General features: G+C 55.5%; 2 protein-coding genes across 2 annotated transcripts; one reads left to right on the forward strand and one right to left on the reverse strand.

Annotated features, from left to right (window-relative positions):
• Nucleotides 1-3: 3 nt before the first annotated feature.
• On the reverse strand, nt 4-12,674 carry Actn3 (actinin alpha 3). Its single transcript, XM_047517627.1, has 21 exons — nt 12,503-12,674; nt 8,989-9,103; nt 8,730-8,849; nt 8,130-8,216; nt 7,958-8,045; nt 7,419-7,497; nt 7,256-7,337; nt 6,454-6,539; nt 6,032-6,124; nt 5,266-5,496; nt 4,994-5,141; nt 3,826-3,976; nt 3,167-3,275; nt 2,938-3,078; nt 2,526-2,708; nt 1,950-2,084; nt 1,678-1,857; nt 1,146-1,292; nt 992-1,057; nt 385-543; nt 4-296 (listed from the first exon to the last, which is right to left on the reverse strand). Exons 1-21 carry the CDS (start codon nt 12,644-12,646, stop codon nt 138-140), a joined length of 2,703 nt encoding a protein of 900 aa, XP_047373583.1. The 5' UTR covers nt 12,647-12,674; the 3' UTR covers nt 4-137.
• An 849-nt stretch (nt 12,675-13,523) lies between these two features.
• Zdhhc24 (zinc finger DHHC-type containing 24) lies at nt 13,524-21,033 on the forward strand. Its single transcript, XM_047517655.1, has 3 exons — nt 13,524-13,847; nt 15,043-15,320; nt 18,675-21,033. The coding sequence occupies exons 1-3, from the start codon at nt 13,567-13,569 to the stop codon at nt 18,968-18,970; spliced, it is 855 nt and encodes a 284-aa protein (XP_047373611.1). The 5' UTR covers nt 13,524-13,566; the 3' UTR covers nt 18,971-21,033.
• Nucleotides 21,034-21,063: the final 30 nt, after the last annotated feature.

Below are 21,063 nucleotides of genomic sequence, written 5' to 3' on the forward strand. Positions count from 1 at the left end.
AAATGAGGAGAAGCCCACGGGGTCTTTATTCAGAAATACTCGGCTGGCTGGTCTGTGAGGCCCTGGCTTTGGCGGATGGATGGGATGAGCCACAGGGAGCACCCTCTGTTTTCTGTCAAGAACTGCAGGGGCTGAGGTTAGAGGTCGCTCTCCCCATACAGGGCACTGGAGAAGGCCACGTAGTCCAGGGCTCCAGCTGGAGCACCGGATCCCTTGTAGGGCACCATCCGGCGGATGCAGTACTCAGCCTGCTCAGCTGGGAGCTCCCGCCTCAACTCCTCCGGGGTGATGTAGTTCTGGGGGAGAAGCAGCATTGAGGGCCCATGGGTCCTGTGCCCTGCCCCAGCCCTCTAGCCCTCCAGCCCTCCACCACCTGGGGCTCACCTTGTCTCCTGCCAGGATCTTGAAGGAGGCTACAACTTGCTCAGCTGTGTCTGTTTCGGCTGTCTCTCGGGTCATGAAGTCAATGAAGGCCTGGAAGGTCACAACCCCAGCTGCATTGGGGTCCACCATGGTCATGATGCGCGCGAACTCCACTTCACCCTGCAGAAAGACAGGCAGGCCCATGGTACAAAAGCCAGGAGGGCTCCCAGTGTCCTTCTGGGTTCTGTCCAGCCATGGCATGCACAACCCCAGCAGAACCCAAGCCCTCCTGATCACGTAGGCTTCCCCAGCTCCTTTCCTCCAAAAGACCTCGATCAAACTGGCTTTACCAGTCCTCTATGCCAGGCTGAAACCTGCTTCCTGCCCTTGCTTCTCATTGATCCTGACTTATTTTCTGGGGCCACAGCCCACTATATGCTGTTTCTCAGAGGTAAAAAAAAAGTACAAGCTTAGACCTGGAGGTCGCTGCAGAACCAGGTCCAAGTTAAGTTACCTTTCTGAATCTTTGGTGGCCTCACGTGGGCATGGTGAGGCATAGAGGAGATGATGGGAGGGCACAGCACCGGGACCATTTATGCCACTCCTGGGAAGAGGCTGGGGCACTCACCAGGTCATAGCCCATGGAGATGAGGCAGGCTCGGAAGTCATCAGGCTCCATCATCCCATTCCGCTTCTGTAGGGGGTGGGTGGATGTCAGCCTCGGTTCCCAAGCCCCATCAGTCCCCACATCTCTTACCCTGATGAGCTGGGCCCCTGCTGACCCGGTCAAAGTGGTTGAAGGATGCCCGGAACTCATTAAGCTGCTCCTGGCTCAAGCCCTTGGCATCTCGCGTCAGTACCTGGTTCTCCACCTCATTGATGGTGCGGGCAATGGAGGTGAGCAGCTGCTCCCAGCCCACACGGATGTGCTGGAGAATGGGAGATGGTCCAATCAGTGGGCAGCCAGAGTTTGGCCAGTATTCTAGCTCCACACTTGACCTACTGTGTGACCCTGGGCCTCCCCCTCACTGGGCCACTATCCCCATCTGGAGATTCCACTGAGTGACCAACCAGCAACCCTTCCTGCCTTCAAGTTCGATGATTTATTATGTGTTAAGTATTGATTGACTGGCCAAGGCAAATCCTGGCCTGGCAGTACACCGCTTTGTGATTAAATAGCTCACTTTCCATCGTGAGCCTCAGTATCCTCGTGGGTACAGTGTACATTGCCAAGCTGAACTGGGGGCCCTCCTGAGCACCTAGGCTTCCCCAGCTCATGCGGCCTCTGTCCCTCCCCAGAGGGTGGGTCCCCACCTCCATGCTGTAGACAGTGTGCTTGTTGTCAAAGACCAGGCTCTCTTGCAGCAGCTGGTGGTCACCCTCCAGACGGTCGATGTTGCTCTTATAGTTGATGATGTTTTGCTCCTGCTGCCGCAGCCCCGCCATCTGCTCCTCCAGAGAGCCGGCCAGCCCTGCTGCCAGCCGACCCACTTCCTGCAGGGTACCCAGGTGGGATGAAGGATCCCAACTCCCTGGGGCCAGCCCTGGCCTATGCCCCAGGTTGGCCCTTCTCTCCAAGCCCTTACCTCCACCTTTGCCTGGATCCAAGGTCCTACGGCATTGGCCTGGGCGGCAAACTGTCGCCGGAGCCTCTCATTCACCTGCTGCCGTGCCAGCTCCTCCTGCAGTGTCTGGTCACGGCTGGGCACCAACTTTCGGACCTGGGAAGGAGAGCAGTTATGACAAGACCAGCTCTGGGGACCAGCAATGGCTTTGAGGGGAGATGGGCCCCAAACCCTCAACCTTATCCTCTGTTGCTGTGAGCTGAATTAGACTGTGTAGGCAAGCTCTGGGGCAGATTACTCAACCTCTGTGGGCTTTGGTGTCCTCGTCTCTAAAATAGGGTTGATGACATCATTTATAAATAGGTGCTTTTATGAAAAATTTAATTTGGCACATCAGTTCTGGTGGGAGTTGCTGCTGTTGTCATTTTACAGACGGGGCTGCAACAGGCAAGATGGCCTATCGATGCCATGCAGTCTGTGGCAGATCCCAGATCTTGTGGTGGGCTTTATTTCTCCTATCTTGGGACAGCTGAGGTTCCAGGGTGGTTTGAACGTGCAGGTGGGGGTGGACAGGGCAGGGCTGCTGGGGGCACTGACCATGTCCCATTTGGCGTTGATGTCCTGTGGGCTGAGGCTGATGTAAGGGTTGGTGGTCCTGGGCCGCAGCCCGTACGTCTGGCAGATCTTCTGGATCTCACCCTGGATGCCTAGGATGGCACCTCGCTCTCGGTCAGCCTCAGGCAATGTTGCCTTGAACTGTTCATGAGCTGTCAGCAGGCTCTTGGGTGACAGGTGAGAAGGATCAATCAGCATCTCCCACCTACTGTGGGCACCAGAGAGAGCAGCAGTGTGCCCCAGGCCAGCCAGCAGTCCTGGCAGGTTGCCTCCCTGTCCAGCACTCTGAAACTGGGATTTTCTTACCATCCCTACCCCCCAGGAGCCCAGCTTTGGGGCCAGCTTTCCTGTTGTCCCACCCAGCGACCCCCATCCCCACAGTGCCTCCACCCACCTGGGTCTCCTCCACAGAGTGCACCAGCCATACGTCCTGCAGGTCCTCCACTGCTCCATCCAGCCAGTTGTTGAAGGGGGCTGCCCTCCTCGCAAACTCCAGCTGCAGCTGGTCTATGGTTTCCAGGAGCTTCTCCATCCGCTAGGGGTTCAGGGGACAGCTGTTAGTTAGCACCTTGCTAGCAGGGGTGGCCTCTGCCTGGCTCCAGCTCCCTGGCCCTAGCCCCCACCTCTAGCGCATCCCTCCTCTTCTGGGTCAGTGTGCCCAAGTTGTCCCACTGGTCGCAGATGGCCTGGCAGCGGCTGTTCACTGAGGCTGCCTCATGGTAGTCCAGCTCACTAGCGTGAGAGAGAGGATGAGTGCGGGACCAGACCCTGGACTTGATTTCCCCAATTGCCCTCCTGGGGCTGGGCCCAGTGCCTGGTGAAGGCCTAGGGAGCCAGGACAGGTGGGGGATAAAGTAGGGTGTCCCTGCGGGAAGGTGGGCACGGTGGGTCCACAGCTCCAGTCCCAGGACGTGCTTGGATGGAGAGGCGGCGCCTGGAGTATGGGGGTGTGGTTATGCGAGAAGAGGCAGTGGCTAGGCCAAAGCTGATGGGGAGATTTGGGGGAGCAGACTGGGTCTCCGAGGTGAAGTGACCGGCCAGGTCACCGGGCGGGCCTCGGGGTGAGGCAGATTGAGCGCGGGCGGGGAAGTGGGGGCAGCAGAGCGGGATGGGGCTGGGGCTCCCGGAGGGGCGGAGCTAGTGGTGATGCGGGAGGACCACCTTGGAACCACAGCTGTTTACCAAACCCGGGGAAACCGAGGGTCTCAGGGCAGAGGGGAGCGGGGCGGAGCCGGGTGGGGCGTTGTCGCCGGGGGCGGGGCCAGCAGCGGGTCACGCCTACTTGAGTTCCTGGGCCAGCGCAGCGATGTGCTCCACGCGGTCCTGGTGCGCCGCCAGGTCGCTCTCAAACGCCTCGTGGCGCCGCAGCAACGCCCGTACCTCCTGTAGCGAAGCCGACTCGTAGTCGCGCTGGTTCAACATCTCCTCCTTCCCTGCTCCGAGAGAGGCCGGGCTGCGGTCACCCAGGGGCGGCCGCGGCAGGAGCAGGGGCTTTGGTCCGGGTTGTGAGGGCAGGTGATGACACCTGCCGGGCTACCCCAGGGGTTTGCTCTGAAACGCCCGGAGCGATAAAGTGAAGTGGCATGCCTGTGAATGACCCAGCACTACCCAGGCTAGCCTTGGCACAGTTTTTATAACTGTTTGGTCTCCAACTACCTCTCAAGGACTTTGTGAGCCCCATAAGCCTCTGACCTGATTTCCTTGCTCACCACTGTTTCCCCAGCGCCTGGCACAGTGTCTGGCACTTGGTAGGCTCTTAACGAGTATTTGTTGGAGGAATGAATAATGAATGTAAAAGTGCTTTGTGACTGATAATTATAATTTTGCAATTAAAAACCAACAACCATAATAGTGGTAGGGACACTTTATTGAGTGCCTGTGCATTTTGCAGAGGAAGTGATAAATGACTTCCCCAGGTCACACAGCTAGCTGAAATTTTATGAAATCCTTACACCAAATGATTGTTATTCATTATGTCCAAAATTCCTTTGAGTTTGTTTATTATTGTTAGGCAAGACTCATTGATTTTTTTATAGCAAGTTTTTTATTTGTTCTAACTGGTAGGGCTCATCGGACAGAATACTGAATGAATGATTTGATTTGATCAAGAGTGATATATTTGATGCATGCAATATTTGCACCAATATACATTGAGTATGACAAGTGATGTCAGAGTTCAGGACTGACTCATCTTTGGACACTTGCTACATATACAAATACAATGGTAAATGACAATCAGAGACCTAGAGAGGGGCTGAGCCTAGAAGGCCGGGAAGGTCCTGAATTTATAGATCAACTGTGGTCCAAAGAGGGGCTGAGGTTGCACAGTGGCAAGTCAGGGTGGGACTAGAAATCTGGTCTCCAGCTTCCTGCAGGGTACTTACCCTGGTCTTGTGCATTTTGCTAGGACTCCACTCCAGGAGAGGCTCAGCCCCACGAGGGGTACCTACCCCGGGTCCAGGCTTCATGCAGAGAGGCCTTCTGCTGGAACTTCTCAGCCAGGTGCTGAAGGCGCTGTAGGCGCCGGATCTCTGACAGCAGCCAGTCCTCATAGCCCTTTTCCACTTGCTCCAGCCCCCGCCATGCGTTGGCAATGTCCTGTGGGGCAGGCAGAAGTGCCCTCCATTGAGTTTCGCCCATTGTACAGATAGGGATACAGAGCCCACAGTCACGCAAGGCATGTGGACCTGGCTGGGGCCTCCCCCACGCCCGCCTAACTCACCGAGACCAGCTTGCCCTCGGAAGGCATGAAGGCGGGCCGGTGGCTGAGCCGCAGCTTGGTCTGCAGCGTGTTGAAGTTGATCTCCAGCTGGCACTTCTCCTGAACTCGGGGCGGTTTGTGCAGGCGCCGGTAGTCCCGAAAGTCCTCCAACTTACGCTGCATGGCACTCATGCTGGGCTCGCCCACACGGTTCTCCAGCCATGGGACGGTGCGGCGGATCCACTCCAACAACTGCCAGGGCCAGGCAGGGGCAAAGCTGAGAGCTCTGGGCAGACCCGCCCCTCATCACTCACCCCTCTCCACCCACACGGAGGCTGGCCAGAGGGTCAGACCTCATGGGGCAACTTTCACACCTACAGGCAATCTGTCCCTCCTGATCAGGAAAGGAGTTGGTGGTTAATTATTTTGTTTTTGTTTTTTTCAGTACTGGGGATTGAACCCCAGTATGCTAGGCACATGCTCTACCACTGAGCTGCACTGCCTGCTCCAGGGTGGTTAATTTCTGAGTCTGGGGGCCAGGATCGTGCTGACCCAGAGCTAAGGGATCCATAAATGAGGAGCGAATCAGTGACTAACCAGGAGCTTGGGTAGTCAGAAGGGCAGGTGATGGGTGGGGAGGAGCAGGAGGAGGCTGGGGAGAGGCTAAGTCTACTCTGAGAAGAGGGAGGCTCTGCAGGCCCATGCTGGGGTTAATGGGGTTGGGATGGTCTGCAGGGCCAAGGTGGGCAGAGCACAGTGGGAGGGGACTCTCTTGGGCCAGTCTCACCTCGCTGGCCAGCTTCTCATACTCTTCCATCAGCTTCTCATTTTCCTGGTTCACGGCCAGCACCTTGCAGATCCTGTTGGCAGCTGTCTCTGCCTGTGATCGGGGTGGCAGGAGGGCTGGCATAAGACAAACTGCCTTGGATGCCTCAACCCAGCCTCCCTCTATAAGACTCTTGAAAACCTGGGCCAGGCAAATAGGGAGAAGGATGGGGGTGCACATCTCTTAGGTGGAGAGGGAGCTTCCAGGTTAGAGGACTCTGCTCCTGAACTCCCTAAAGACCAAGTGTGTGTAGCAGGGACAGTGGCACGCCCACCTACACCATGTGGCACTGCCAAATGTTGGACTGCTGCCCAAGTTGGGCCCTCGGGTCTGCGAGCCCAGCCCAGGCAGCAGTGCCCTGGGGCAGCAGCAGGCCCCCTTACCTGCTCAGCCCCCGCGAAGGCATGGTAGAAGCAGGAAACATAGGTCATGATGGCCTTCTCATCTGGCTTTGGAGTGTTCACGATGTCTGGGGAGGGCAACAGGGTGCATGTTGACCAAAGCCAGGGGTGGAGAATGGCTCAAGCCCCTGCCAGGCAGAGAACCCCTCGGATGGGAGGGGAACCCCTCGGATGGGAGGGGTGGTGACATCTATTCACAGCACAGTTTGCTACCCCAAACCCAGCATCTTCCTCATCCCCAAAGCCAAGGTGAGCAAAGCATGAGGCCATGGGTAAGTGAACAGACACTGTGGCCCTCATTAGGGACCAGCCCACACTGCCTGGTACCCGTAACCACCCTGTAACTCTGTCAGTCTTTCTCCCAAGTCCATGAGCCCCTCGGTCCATGGGCAGACCAGTTCTTTATCAGTGCCCACACAGCCAGGGCTCAACACACAGCAGGTGCTCAGAAAATGTTTGCTGCTTCGGTGACTAAATGGCTTGCTTGGGCACAGGGTCCAGAGGCAGGATGTGCCCCAGAGAAGCTGCCAGTCTTGGGGGACCTGGATTATCCCGGATAATCCAGGGGGCTAGGATATGAAGGTGGAGCCATTCCATAGGGGAAAGGCAGGAGAGGGCAGGGCGACAAGATGGAGGGGGACAGTGGCAGGAATAACTGTGACCAGAGACCTGGTGGTAGGGCAGAGCATCCCAGGGGGAGGGCCGAGCAGGGTGCACAGCTGAGGTTGGACAGGGCCTACTCGTGAGTGAGGGGAGGCCTCACCTGGGCGGGGCTCACTCTCACCTTCAGCATCCAGCATCTTGGGGATGTCCAGGTATTTCTCTGCCACTTCAAAGGCAGTGTTCAGGTTGCCGATGGGGTCATCCTAGGTGGGTGTGAAGGGAAGAGTTGAAAGGCTGGCTGAGGGCAGAGGTCAAGGGCTGGGGCTGGGGCAGTAGAAGCCCACCTTGCGCAGTTTGGCATAGTCGATGAGGTCAGGCCGGTGCCGGTGGATGAGAGCACAGAGCGCCAGGCCATCCTTCCAGCTGGACAGAGAGAAGTGGGTGTCAGGCCTGGCTCAAGCCGAGGCCCCAGTTGTGCCTTGCTGGACGCCCCGAGTACAAAATGGAGTAAAGTGTGCACTTCTTGGCTTGGTGTGTGAGGTCCCTCGTCACCAAGCTCAGACCATCTCCCAGCTCCGCCAGGTTCCCCCACATGCCCTTTGATTAGACCAGACCAATTTCTGGATGTGTCTGGCCTCCAGCTTCCCTCTGGCGGCCTGCCTTTCTGGGGATGTCTTAAAGACTCAGGAATTCTCTGTGATCCTCCTGAATTCAGTTCCACTGATTAAACATTTACCAGTCCTTCTATGTTTAGATACTGCTCCAGCAACTTGGCTGTGACCCCTCCCTTCCCTGGGGCTTGGGAGAGGGTGGGGGGGACAACTCTGTGCCCTCACTGATCAGGACGGACTTCTCTCTGCCCCAGCGCTGACCACTGACAGACCTGGTGTGGAAGTTCTGCACGTTGACGTTGCGGTATGGGGCTGTCTTCCGCTGGCACCACAGGAGCAAGCCTTCCTTGGCCGAAGTTTCTGGATGGCAAAGGGGTGGACGGGAGCATTAGTTGGGAAGGGGTCTGGGCCAGCCCTTTCCTGTCCTCCTCCCCCACCACTCACCTTCCACTGAGATGTCCTGGATGGCGAAGCGGAGAATGATGGTCCAGATCATGCCCAGGGTCATCTTCAGGTTCCCGTCCACGATCTCTGCAAGGAGGAAGTGAGGGGCCCATTTTGGCTGGTGCTCAACGCCTGTTTGTCCAGGCCTGAGAGCACCGTCCCCTCTGGTTCTTGCTCTGCACCCCAGAGCTGGCTAGTAGGTGAGCCCCTAGCAGGCACTCTGTAAACACTTATTCTTATTTTATTTTTTTTTAAAAAAATATATATTTTTAGTTGTAAATGGACACAATACCTTAATTTTGTTTATTTTTATGAGGTGCTGAGGATCAAACCCAGTGCCTCACACATGCGAGGCAAATGCTCCACCACTGAGCCGCAACCCCAGCTCCCTTATTCTTGTTTTAAAATGATTAGTTGAACATCTACTGGGCACCATGTGCTGTGCCAGCACTTTGGGTACATCTGTTCCTCTCGGTTTCTCCTGTGAGGCAGGGATGATTATGCCCATTGTTAAAATGAGGAAACAGAGGCTCACAGCGGTCACCCATTGATGTCAGGAGAGCCCCCATGCCCTGCCCAGTCCCTGCTGCCCCTCCTCACCCTCAGCACCAATAGACACCAGCTTGACTCCCTTGCTGGCAATGAAGTCCAGGGCCTTGTTGACATTGGCGATTTTGTGAAAGCGCATCTTGCCTTTGTCTGGCCTGGGGAGCCTCTCTCCTAAGTGTAAGAGCAGAGGCCAAGCGTCAAAGTCACGAGAAGCAGCCCAAACATCGTCCCCTCCAGCACTCTCCTGCTATCATCTTCCAGTTCCCCAGACCCCTGAGTCCTGAGGTCCCTGTACACACATCACCGTCACCTGAAATGACCTCCAGGAGCAGCATGAGCTTGAGGCCATTGCGGAAGTCCTCCTCGATGTTCTCAATCTGGGTGCCGGCCTTGCGCAGGTGTGAGTTGCACCAGGCAGTGAAAGTCTGGGGGAGAAGACAGTGGGACTGGGTGTAGGGACCTGAGACACAGTCCTGGCTCCTTAGGATAGATCCCAAAGCCCTGGGCTTTGGATTCAGGTCAGGCTTGGCCACTGACTTGCTGTGCAGCCTGGCCTAGTGCCCCCCACCCCCACCGCCCTCTCCGAGCTGTAGTTGTTCTGGAAGAGAAGAAGTGGAGTCGGACCGGGGTCCACTCCAGCCTTGCCTGGTCTTAAGCACTGGAAGAGAGCTCAGAAAAAATTAGCACATTCAAAAGTGGGGGTACCTCTGAGGTTCAGGGACCAGCCCAGAGAGATATGGCTTTTCTGACATCAGAAGTTCCAGATGGAAGCACCCCAGGACCCCAAGGGTTGGGACTGGCCTCCAGGGAGACGGAGTGTGCAAGCGCTATGCAGGCTGTGGACAATCCACTGAGCACCAGTCTGACCTGGTCTCTGGAGGTGACAGCCACACCCTTCCCCACATCAGCCTCAGCCTCCATCTGATATGCGAGTGGTACACAGCTGTGTGTCTTTTGGAGTGAAGGTGACCTGGAACCTGGTGCAATAAATATTTCTATTTTGCCAACCTACCGAATCTTGGGCCCCTGAAAGCTGCTTTCACTGGGAGAGTCCAAGGCTGGGCTTCAACCCCAGCTCAGCTACTTACTCTCTGTTATCTGGGGTCAGCGCTTGCCCTCTCTGGGGTTTGGTCTCTGCATTTGTACAATTAATGGGTCAGACTTATGATGTCTCTGGTCCTTCCTCCAATCTGGCAGGATTCTGGAATTCAAAGCATTCCCACACCACAAAGCAGACAGTCCTGGGAGGTGGCCCTGGAAATTCTTTCCCTTATCCTGCTTTCCAGAGACCTTGGGAGTTGGACCTGAAAGATGCTGCTGTAAATATGGCAGGGAGAGAGCTCCCTGTCGCTGGAGTTTAAGTACATACTTATGTTACTCGATGGGGGCCCAAGCACTAGAGAGGGCATTTGTTCTCCCTGCAGTTCCTTCTAACCCTGTAGTCTGGATGCTCTGGCTCTGGATAGGGCAGAGGGACAAGCATGTCTGGGTGAGACCAAACATGACTCTTAACGACAGTCACATTGGTCTGAGAAGTGCTGGGATAGACATGCCCAGTAACCTCTGGGAGGGACTGTCCAAATCAGGTGGGGGCCTCTCGGGAAAGGCTCACATTCCATCTGAGCTTCATGGAAGAGCAGGAGCTCCTCAGGCAGGGAAGGGCAGGCAAGGGCACTCCAGGCAGGGGCTGCCACCCAGGCAAGTGTGCTGTGACAAACAGTTGCTCTGTTTGTGGGACTACAACTTTCTGAGCACTACTGGAATGAAGCTGGGGGTGTTGGGGTATCAGTGGTGAGAGGCAGGCCGGAGGGGTGGCAAGGGTCAGGTCATGTGTGATTGTGGGCGCTAAGCTGGAGAGTTTGAACTTGATCCTAGAACCACAGGGAGCCAGCAAAGCTTCAGGCAGGAGGGAGGTGGGCAGAACTGTGTTTCAGAAACCTCATTTTGTTTGCAGAGTGGAGACAATGGCTTGGCAGAGCAGAGGGAGAAGTGAGGAGGTGGTGATGAGGTCAAGGGCATGAGAGGAAGGGTGTCCGTGAGCAGGATGAGACAGGATCAGGTGGGTGAGACAGAGGCTGGGGCTTTATTTTGCCTCTTGTGGAATCCCAGCACCTAAAACAGCCTTGGTCCACAGTAGGACTTCCCAAAGAAATATTTACCAAACAAATGTTTCTGGGTGAGGCTGAAGGAAGAAGAAACAGGAGGGAGGAAGTAGGAGTGCTCTGGGACTGTGGGAAGCCCCTGGATGGAGGAGTCATCAGTGAGAAAGGGAGCACTCAGGAGCTGGGATGGGGCAGGGCTAAAGCTGACCGCAGGGTGTTTATGTTTATTACAACCTTGTCATAAATAATACTGGACAAGAGAGAAAAGGTCCAAATGTCCCGCTCCAGGGTCTGCTGATTGATTTAGAGAGCACCCGCCTGGTGCAGCTGTTGGATGAATGGCTGAGGTGGGTGGCTGTAGGTTGGGATGAAGGATGTGCCTGATATTTTAAGTGACAAAGGCAAGATACAAACTGGCATGTGTCATATGAGGGGCATGTTGACCTGGATTTGGGAGAGGCCTGGGTGGTTAGAGGGGGGATAGTTGTTGCAGAACAGGTGGTGGCTGGAGCCAGAGGCAGGGATGACATCACCAGGAGATTGCCGAATCCAGGGACCACAGCCATGCTTAGAGACAGGTGCAGGGGGACTCTGGGGGGAGCGTGTCACCCCAGGGCACCCCAGCCCAGTCAGCTAAGCCTCTCGACCCCTGGGGCCAACTCCTGTCATCTAACCCAGCGGAAATGCTCTGATTCTAAGTTCTGGGATTCTCAGATTCTGCAAATTCCACGGAGCACCCCGGTGCCCTGGTCCTTCCTGGAGCCCTGAGCAAATGCCCGCAGGCCACCCCGAGTCACCACTTCTCAAATTTTTCTCACTCCAGCTGGGATAATGTTCTCTTTAGGGAACCAGGTGTCCTGCCCGCTCCAGTAGGGAAAGTCTGGGAGTGAAAATAGTTCAGGGAGAAAGGAGCCCAAGTGCCCTACAGGGCTGGGTCTGGGCAGCACCTGCCATGTGCCCCTCTCCAGCTCCCCCAAGGCGCTGCCTCAGCACAAAGTGCCCATCTGGTTGGAGAGTCAGGTTACTGCGTAAGGCGACCCGGGGCTCCCCTCCTCCCGACCTGGTGGCCTTTTCAGCAGACTCAGGGCCTCGCTGGTGGGAGGGGTATCTTGTGAAGGAGTGGGGGAGGGGCAAGGGACAAAGATCCTCAGATTGGGGGCCTGTTTTTTGACAGTGTATGATTTGGGGACTACCCTTTTTCTCTTCTGGGCCTCAGTCTCCTCAACTGTCAAGAGACAGAGTGACTATGGATCGCGCCCTGGGGAGAATACAGAGGAGAGGGTAGGGTGGGGTCTGAGAAGGATTGCTCCCCCACAATCCCTAGTGTGCCTGGTTGTTCCCCTGGGGTGGAACCTGGGAATATTTGGAGTGTGGGGAGGGCCGAAAGAATGATTACTCTTGTGAACCCCCATCCCTCAACTTGAATCTCCTGGCCCAAACTGATCTTTGCCCCAGAACTGAGGCAGTGGGCCCAAGAAAATGAGCCCTGGGGCAGGGAGCGGTAGTGGTCCAGGAACTCTCCTTGACATCCTAAGCTCCTCACGAGGGCTCCCAGACCTTTTCCAGCCCTGGGGACAGCAGAGGGCTGCGGGGCAGAGCCTGGCTGGGGAGTGGCAGTCTAGGTTAAAGTCAGGCTCTGCCCGGACCTGCTGAGATGCCCAGGACAAGTGCCCTGGCCTCCCAGGCCTCAGTTTTGCCGTTAGGAAATGGGTGAGCACTCACTTTCCGCTGCTGCTTCTCCCAGGCCGGGTCCAGCAGCAGGTCGCGGTCCCAGTCCTCCTCCTGTTCCATGTACTCGCCGCCCCCGCCGCCCGCGAAGGGCCCCTCCCCGGCCCCCAGACCCTCGGGCTGCATAACCATCATCATCTTGCTTGGGCTCCTGGCTCCGCTCCGCGCGTTTCGGGACACCCGGGCCCCGTTAAGTAGGCCCCGGCCCAGCCCCGGATCGGATTCGCACTAAATATGGGGGAGGAGGGTGGGGCCGGATAGGGGCGAGGGCGCTCGGGTCGGGTCCAGACAAGAGGTTGCCCTGGAGCCAGGGACTGCGCAGCTGGGGGGTGCAGGGGTAGATCTCGTGGCGGAGATCCGGGGGGCGCGTTCCACTTCCACGGCTTGGGCGCTGTGTGACTTTGGGAAAGTCTTGGGTCCTCTGTTTCCTCATTTGTAAAATGGAGAGCACCATAGTAACAGGGGTTGCAGAGCACCCTAAAACCTGCCCTCCGGGTCTCCTGATCATCTTCCTGCGCTGCGGGGTTAGAAAGCGGAGCCCTATCCCCATTTCACAGTCAGAAACACGGAGGCGCCGAGCTGTTTTGAATGTTTTCTGGGGTGATGAAGGGAGACACCCGAGCATAGGGAGGGGCTCCGAGCCAGTTGGATGGGTCTAGGCAGGGCTATTAATATCGGGGCGGCTGTGGGGTGGGGGGAGAATGTGCTGAGCCGGGAAACCCCGACGCCACGGCCGCTGCAATTCAACCCTCCCGGCTCGCCAGCCTGCCACACCAGCGGGCGGGCCTTCTGGTGGAGGGGCGGAGCCTCCGCGGGCGGGCGGGGCGATGACTTAGCAGTGTCACCTGGACTCTAGAGCCAACCGGATTCCGAGCATCTCCAGGCTCATTGATCCGACCAATCAGCTCTTCGCATCTGCGGCCGCGCCCTTCGAGTCCCCCGCTCACGGCACTCCTTCCGAGTTTCTATTGGCCGTGGCAGACGTCCGTCTGCTGCTATCTCCGCCCCAACACGGAAGCGGCGGGTCCTCGGGATTCCACGGCCAGTGGGTTTGGACTATGGGGCATCCCTGGGCGCCGGCGAGTGCAGAGGGAGCGCCCACGCGGCTGCCTCTCGTGCTCACGGCGCTGTGGGCCGCCGTCGTGGGCCTGGAGCTGACCTACGTGCTGGTGCTGGGTCCCGGGCCACCCCCTCTGGGACCCCTGGCCCGGGCCTTGCAGCTAGCGCTGGCCGCCTTCCAGCTGCTTAACCTGCTGGGCAACGTGGGGCTCTTCCTGCGCTCGGACCCCAGCATCCGGGGCGTGATGCTGGCCGGACGCGGTCTGGGCCAGGGCTGGGCGTGAGTGGGGCGCGGGGTCCGGCGGGGCAGAAGCGGGAGCCTGGGACTGGGGAGGGGCGCCAGGACCTGGGGTGTTAGAACCAGATTACTTCAGCATCCGGGTTGTTAGAGCCAGAGAACTCCTTTAGAACCTGGCATGGAAGAACCCAAATGAATACTATTTATTCACCCAAATACTTACTGAGCACCTCCTGGTGTGCAAGATACTGTTCAGATTCTCGACCTCCTGTAGTCGATCACGTGGGGGAGGGGCAGATAATGAACTACAGGCACAATAAGTAAGCAAATTATATAAAATGTTAGACGGTGCTGGTGTGGAAACAAGAATTAGAGCAGGGTAAAGGGAGTACAAGTTTCAGTTCTAAGTGGCAGTTCTCACTACAAAAGTGAGTGTTGAGGCCATGGATTTGTTAATTACTCTGATTATCCTGCATTGTGTTCACTTTGTACACCATAAATATATATAGCTATAATTTGTCAATTTACAATTAAATGAAATTTTAAAAAATAAATATAAATAGGTGGTCCAGGTGAATCTCATTTGAACATAAACTTGGAGGAAACGAAGGAGTTAGCTGTGTTGGAATTTGAGGGTAGAGTGTTTCAGGCAGAGGAAACCATTATGCAAAGGCTCGGGGCAGCTGTGTGGCTAGCATGTTTTGGGAACAGCAAGAAGGCCAGAATGACTGGAGTGGAGTGAGAGAAGGGAAGAGATGACAGAGATGTAAAGACCTTGTAGGACACTGAAGGCTCTGCTTTTTAGCAGAAAAGAAATGGAGAGCTAGTGGGGCGTTTCCAGCAGAGGAGGGGCATGAGTTAGGCTTTAAAAGGATCAGCCTAACCGCTGGGGTGAGACTACACTAGGAGAGAAGTGGAATCAGGGAAACCAGGCAAGAAGCTGCTACAGTAATGCAGAGGACAGTTCATGGTGACATGGCCCAGGGTGAAGCAAGTGAGCAGTATGCTTTTGGGTGTTATGAGGCCAGAGGAAGACCTTGGGGCTGGGTAGTCAGAACTGGCAGCGCTGGAGGGGTCTGGCGGTCTTGTCGGGCCTTTAATCACCTGTGGAGAACCTTAGGCTTAGAGGAACCCAAGGCTGGTGGCTGTTCTGCTTCCCCAGCATGGGCTGACCTGGACAGGATCTGGGGCATGCAGAGCTGCTGGGGGCACTGACCCTGTGGTTTCTTCCCTGCAGTTACTGCTACCAGTGCCAGAGCCAAGTGCCACCACGCAGTGGGCATTGCTCTGCCTGCCGCATCTGCGTCCTGCGCCGGGACCACCACTGCCGTCTGCTGGGCCGCTGCGTGGGCTTCCGCAACTACCGGCCCTTCCTGTGCCTGCTGCTGCATGGCGCTGGCGTCCTGCTCCACGTCTCCGTGCTGCTGGGCCCCGCCCTGTCAGCTCTGCTGCGGGCCCACTCACTCCTCCACACTGCTGCCCTCCTCCTGCTGCCCTGGCTCATGCTGCTCACAGGTGGGGCGGCTGGGTGTATCTGAAGCAAGGCAGAGCCCCTGTATTGGGCCAGGAAGTAAAGGCTGATTCGGTGGGAGGTGGGATTTCCTGTTGGTTTCCTGGCAGTGCCCTGGGATCTGATCCCAGTGTCATTTATGGGGGTAAGGGCAGGCTGGCACTCAACTGGGTGTTCAGAACTGTACTTTAAAACAGTGCCCCAAGACAAGGGCAGAATTCCTGCTGGGAGAATCAGGAAGTATTCCAGGACTTGTTGTCAGAGGAGGAAAGAGCAGTTGGAGCCCATAGTGGTGGTTGGGTGGTGGGAGAGCATTTTTAGAGGAGGTGGGCACTCAAGTGATAGCAGCTGCATGAGCAGAGGCCCCAAGCAGAGCAAAGGCAGCTTGGGAATGGAGAGAATAAAGGCTGGGATAGTCGCCGGGACCGGAGGGTGACCGGAGGGCAGTGAATGCTGGTGTTGGAGATGGCTCTGATTTGATGGGGCAGTGGGGAGCCAGTGAAAGTTCCAGGCAGTGGAAGGCCCAGTCATTGAGAATTGGGAGGGAAGACTTGGAGCAGGGAGCTGTTGAGATGCCATGTTCTGGATGACATGCATCTTCTGACACCACCCAAGATAAAAGCCCCACCCCCACCCCGATCGTTCAGTCTTTGTTCTCTCCCTGCCAGAATGCCTTGGGCTTCCTCTGCTGACTCCTTCCTTCTGACATTTAGGATCATTCAGTAACCTTGTTCTGCACTGAGAAGTCGCTGTACCTCCACATCCATTCCAAGCCCCGCTCTGCCCCAGGGACCTCCAGAGGTCCACTGTCAGAATCTTCTGCCCACATTGGCTCCCTGATCAGGCTTCCTGCACCTTCCTTGGTGCCCCCTGCCTTCACTGAGACAGAGTGCTCCAGCCGCTCTTCCCTGGGGTCGCCGCAGCCTCCTCTCTTCACTACTAGTCACTGAGGACTTGGACCTCAGCTCCCCATCTGTCTGTCAGCCCTGGGCCCTGCTGACACCAGGAGCATCTGAAGTCTGCAGAGGCTTAGCTTCTTGATCTTTGTTTTACTTTCTTCTACTCCCATGTCCAAACTGCAGTCCTTGTCAGGACCCCAAATGTGTCACCCATCCATCATCCTCTCTGCCTTCCACTGCTGTCCTCTCCATCTTTCACTCTTGCGCTGTGACTCCTACTCCAGGGCCTGCTGGCCCTGCAGGCTCCTGGTCATCGCCTTTCTGTCCATCTGCTGCATCCCATCTTCACGGCCCCACGTACAGTTTAGAGCCCTCCATTTCCACCAGTCTCCTGCCAACAAGTCAAGCTTCCTTCCTTATCTTCCTTGTACTGTGCCTTCCTGGCTCCTCTCTGGCTTCTGAGAGCTGCCAGAGACATGTGGTCCTCTGTGGCAGGTTGGAGCCATACCATGCCCATGGCTGCTGACCACAACAGGCCTTAAACTGTGCCTGGCCACCCTGTTTTCTCATAAGCCTGCTCGCCCACTGACTGCAGTTCTCTGCCCCTGCCCCCACCGAGGCATCAGAGAGAACAGGACATCAGATGGTACATCCAAAATGGCCCTGTCCTCAGTTTTCCAAGCCTGGCTGACTGTCCCTAGCTCCTCAAGACTGGTGTCCTCCCTGTTCAGAGCCCTCCCGCCCCCACCCGGTGGTATCCCACCCTTGCCCTGCAGCCCGTTCCCTCCACTGGCTTCCTTTGGGTCTTCCCACCTCATACAGACCTTTCAACCCATGTGTCCTCCATGCTGTTCAGCCCACACACAAGCTTCCAGAAGGACTTCCTCAGACTCAAAGCTGCTTTCCCCTTACTCTTCTATCTGCTCTGGCTTGACTTCTGTCCTCACCTCTGGGGACACTGCCATAGGCCCAGGCCTCACCACCAAAATCACAGGACTTTTCCAGTTCTCTTCTTGCTTTAGGAGACTGTTCAGACTAAAAAGCTGCTGACTGCCCTGTCCTTGACGAGTTCTGCCCCGGGCCTCACTGATGCCTCCAGCTTCGTACCTTCCTTAATGGTCCCCCCACTTTTTTTCTTTAGAGGCAGGGCCTTACTATGTTGTCCAGGCTGGTCTCAAACTCTTGGGCTCAAGCGATCCTCCTGCCTCAGCCTCGTGATAGCTGGGACTACGGGCACTCTGCTGCGCCCAGCTTGGTTTCTCTTATCTGATGCCCAAGGATCCTCCCACTCGTAGGTCTAGGTGACATTGTCTTCCTTCTTCACATACTCTCACAGTTGCAGCAGCTGGGGTCCTGGGAGACCCCCAGGTCCTCACTGCTCACAGATCTGCTTGTCCAGCCTGGGTTTCTTCCTGAGCTTGCAGAGCACAGACCTGCCTATCTCACTGACAACTCTTTCTGCCTTGGAACCTGCAAACAAATTGTTCTCTCCCCAATTTATCAAGGTAGACAAAACCGGATTCCCCTGCCCCCCTCAGTATATCTGCCTGCCATCTCTCCATCGCTGGCTCTCTCTTATTGAAGTAATATTAATCATTTTTAGCCATTTTACAATTGGTGGTTTTTTTTTTGTTTTGTTTTTTTTTTTTTGGTACTGGGGAAGGAATTCAGGGGCACTCAACCACTGAGCCACATCGTCAGACCTGTCTTTTATTTTATTAGAGACAGGGTCTCTCTGAGTTGCTTAGCACCTTGCTTTTGCTGAGATTGGCCTTGAACTCTCGATCCTCCTGCCTCAGCCTCCTGCGCAGCTGGGATTACAGGCCTGTGCCACTGTGCCTGGCTATTTCTGGTGACTTTTAGTATATTCAGAGTGAATACAGTGCCACCATTGTTACTGATTTCGGAACATTTTCACCCTAAAAAGAAACTCTGAACCCATTAAGCAGCCCCTCCTTCCTCCTCCCATTCCCCCATCCTCAACAGCCACTAAGCTGCTTTCTATTTCTGTGGATTTGCCTATTCAGGACATTGCAGATGTAGATTACACAACATGGAACCTTTTGTTATTCTTTATGCAGCAAGTACTTCTTGCTTGCTGTGGCCAAGGTGGTAAAGAGGCTGTACTTTTCCATTAGGACACAGATTGAAGCTGTAATTAACTTAAGACAAGATCAGTTTGATGTCTGTTTGAGAGTTCCCAGAGGGCCAAGTTGCCATCTCACCCCAGTGGTGTTTACCGAGTTTCGTGATGCATGGATGAAAGTCACGTGCAGGCAGGGGTGAGCTGCCTGATTCCCAGCACAGGCTGGCCAGCGAGTGGCAGCCTCAGAATTTGCAGAACAGAGAAATGAGCTATGCTTTGTGGTAGAGGGTAGGGGTGGAGGGAGGGCCGGAGCTGGGCTTTGGGAGGGCTGGGCCAGACTGCAGCCCCTGACCCTCTCTGCTTTGTCCCTGCAGGCAGAGTGTCTCTGGCCCAGTTCACCCTGGCCTTCGTGATGGACACGTGCGTAGCAGGTGCACTGCTGTGTGGGGCTGGGCTGCTCTTCCATGGGATGCTGCTGTTGCGGGGTCAGACCACGTGGGAGTGGGCTCGAGGCCAGCACTCCTATGACCTGGGTCCCTGCCACAACCTGCAGGCAGCTCTGGGGCCCCGTTGGGCCCTTGTCTGGCTCTGGCCCTTCCTGGCCTCCCCGCTACCTGGGGATGGGATCACCTTCCACACCACAGCTGATGTGGGACTTGCAGCTTCCTGACTCCAGTGGGAGCCAGAACTGAAGTGGGCAGAGGGGAGCCGGAGGCAGGCTGACCTTTGCTTCATTTCTGGCTCTTAAAGTCAGCAGTGGGCAACGTCAGCCCCTTCCTTGGCTTTGTCCCTGCCCAGCTGGACTCCCTGCCCAGGGCTTGAGCCCTGCAACTCGGACTCTTTGGCCAGATAATTGCAGAGGAGGGTCTGGCAAGGGGCTGCCCAGCCTGCCTGGCTATCTCTCTGCCAGTCTAGTAAGGTACACACCTGGTCCTTGACTTCCCTCCATCTTTGCTGGGTTTCTGGTCCCTCAGTTTGTTACCCTGGCTCCTGTTTCTGGTTCCTCTGATTGTCATGCTGGGACATCACCGAGAACCTAGGTGTCTGAGGAGTCTAGGTAACCTTTGGCCCTGGTTGGGTAGGGGTGGGATCCAGGCCCTGAGAATCCAAACATGTTCTCCAGGATCAGCACTTAATAGTTTAGGGCAATTCTGCAACAGCACTTTCATGGATGCTCTCAGCTGACCTGGTGCAGGGGTCAGTGGCTGGGTTCTTATTCTGTATGTAAAGCTGTTGGTTGCCATGACAAGATGATGGGGTAGAAATGGAGGAGGCAGAATGTGAACCCAGGTCTTTGTGCTTTTGCCTTCACCCTTGCACAGCTGAAGGAAGTGAGTGGGAGAAAAACCTAGGCAAAGAGTCAGCTGGTGTGTTACTGCCTGTGGAGGATGATCCTGAGCGCACAGGCCTGTGCTGCTCTGCTTGTTCAACATGTGAATGTAAACGCAGTTAAATGTGGCAGCGTCAACACGAGTTTATCACAGCTTACGTCGAGTATCACTAAGATGATAGTGAAGAAATAAAACAGATAAATTTACAAGGTGGAAGAAGTAGACCAAAGAGTCCAATGTTGTGAAAAATGGAAGGTGGTTGGAGGCTGTTCACTGTCTTAAGCAGAACTAGAAACGCAACCACATCTTCCCACAGGAAGTGGGGGGAGAGGCAAGCCCACTGCCCTCCCAGCCGCAGAGAGGCTTGAGGACTGCACCAGGGTGGTGGAAGGCGAGGTGAGGCTTCAGGCCAACAGTGGGGACAGATGCCAAGTCAGTCTCGGGAGCTGCTAGGCACCCTCCTTGCCAGCCCTGCACACCCCTTGCAGCCACGTCCCACCCCTCTGGGATGAGGTGGGGTTATCCGCAGGAGAAGCTGGACCAGAGAAGCTATCTCTGGAGCACTGGGGTGGGGAGGAGGGGAGGAGGGCTGGACCAAAACTGGGATTAAGTGAAAGTCCACAGATAAAGCTGGGATCCTCCTGTGACAGGGCAGGTCCTCCTCAGACCCCCCGGAGAGTCTGCTCTGACAGCCTATGCCCACGGGGGTCTCTGCTTTTCCCAGGAGGCATGTTCTATTGCTCTTCTGTAAGAGTTTAGGAGCCCCATATGCCTGGCATTCTGTGCTGAACTTAAACATGGCAGATCTGCCATTTCTGCCTCTGCATCTCATTCCTCGCCCTCCAGAATATCTGATTTTCATTTTTTATTTAACAGTGAGGAAATGCAAGAGCATTTTTATACAACACCCCACACATCTGTTAGAGAAAAATCACCATTTCCTTCTTAGTCCCCTTCCCTCAGGGCCCTGTCTTGATCATTCCTTGCTTGGCTTTCTAGTTACATGTTTTTGAATTTTACATGACTTGCCTTTCACTCAATATTATGTTTCTGGGATGTATCTAAACTGTCGCAAGTAGCTGTGGGCACCCCTTTTCCCTGTCGCCTGGTGATCTTCTGAGTGCCACAATTAATTTTTCTATCTTAGTCCACTAACGATTTTATCTACTACTCTTGTGTTCTTTGGGAGTCATCCACCAAGAGCCCTTGTCGGTCCATATAAAGCTTAGAATCCGATTGTCAACTTAAACCAATAAAGACCCCTTTGAGATCATGAATGGAACCCCATTGAGTGTACAGATCAATTTTGGGGAAACTGGGGACTACATAAAATTGAATTTTCCAGTTTGTGAATATGGTGTATCACTTCATTGGATGTTTAAAATAAAGTTATACTTTTTCTCACAAAGATGTCTTTGTTAATATTTATTTA

This window comes from Sciurus carolinensis, chromosome 11 (genome assembly GCF_902686445.1).
Source record: "Sciurus carolinensis chromosome 11, mSciCar1.2, whole genome shotgun sequence".
Classification (NCBI taxonomy): Eukaryota; Metazoa; Chordata; class Mammalia; order Rodentia; family Sciuridae; genus Sciurus; species Sciurus carolinensis.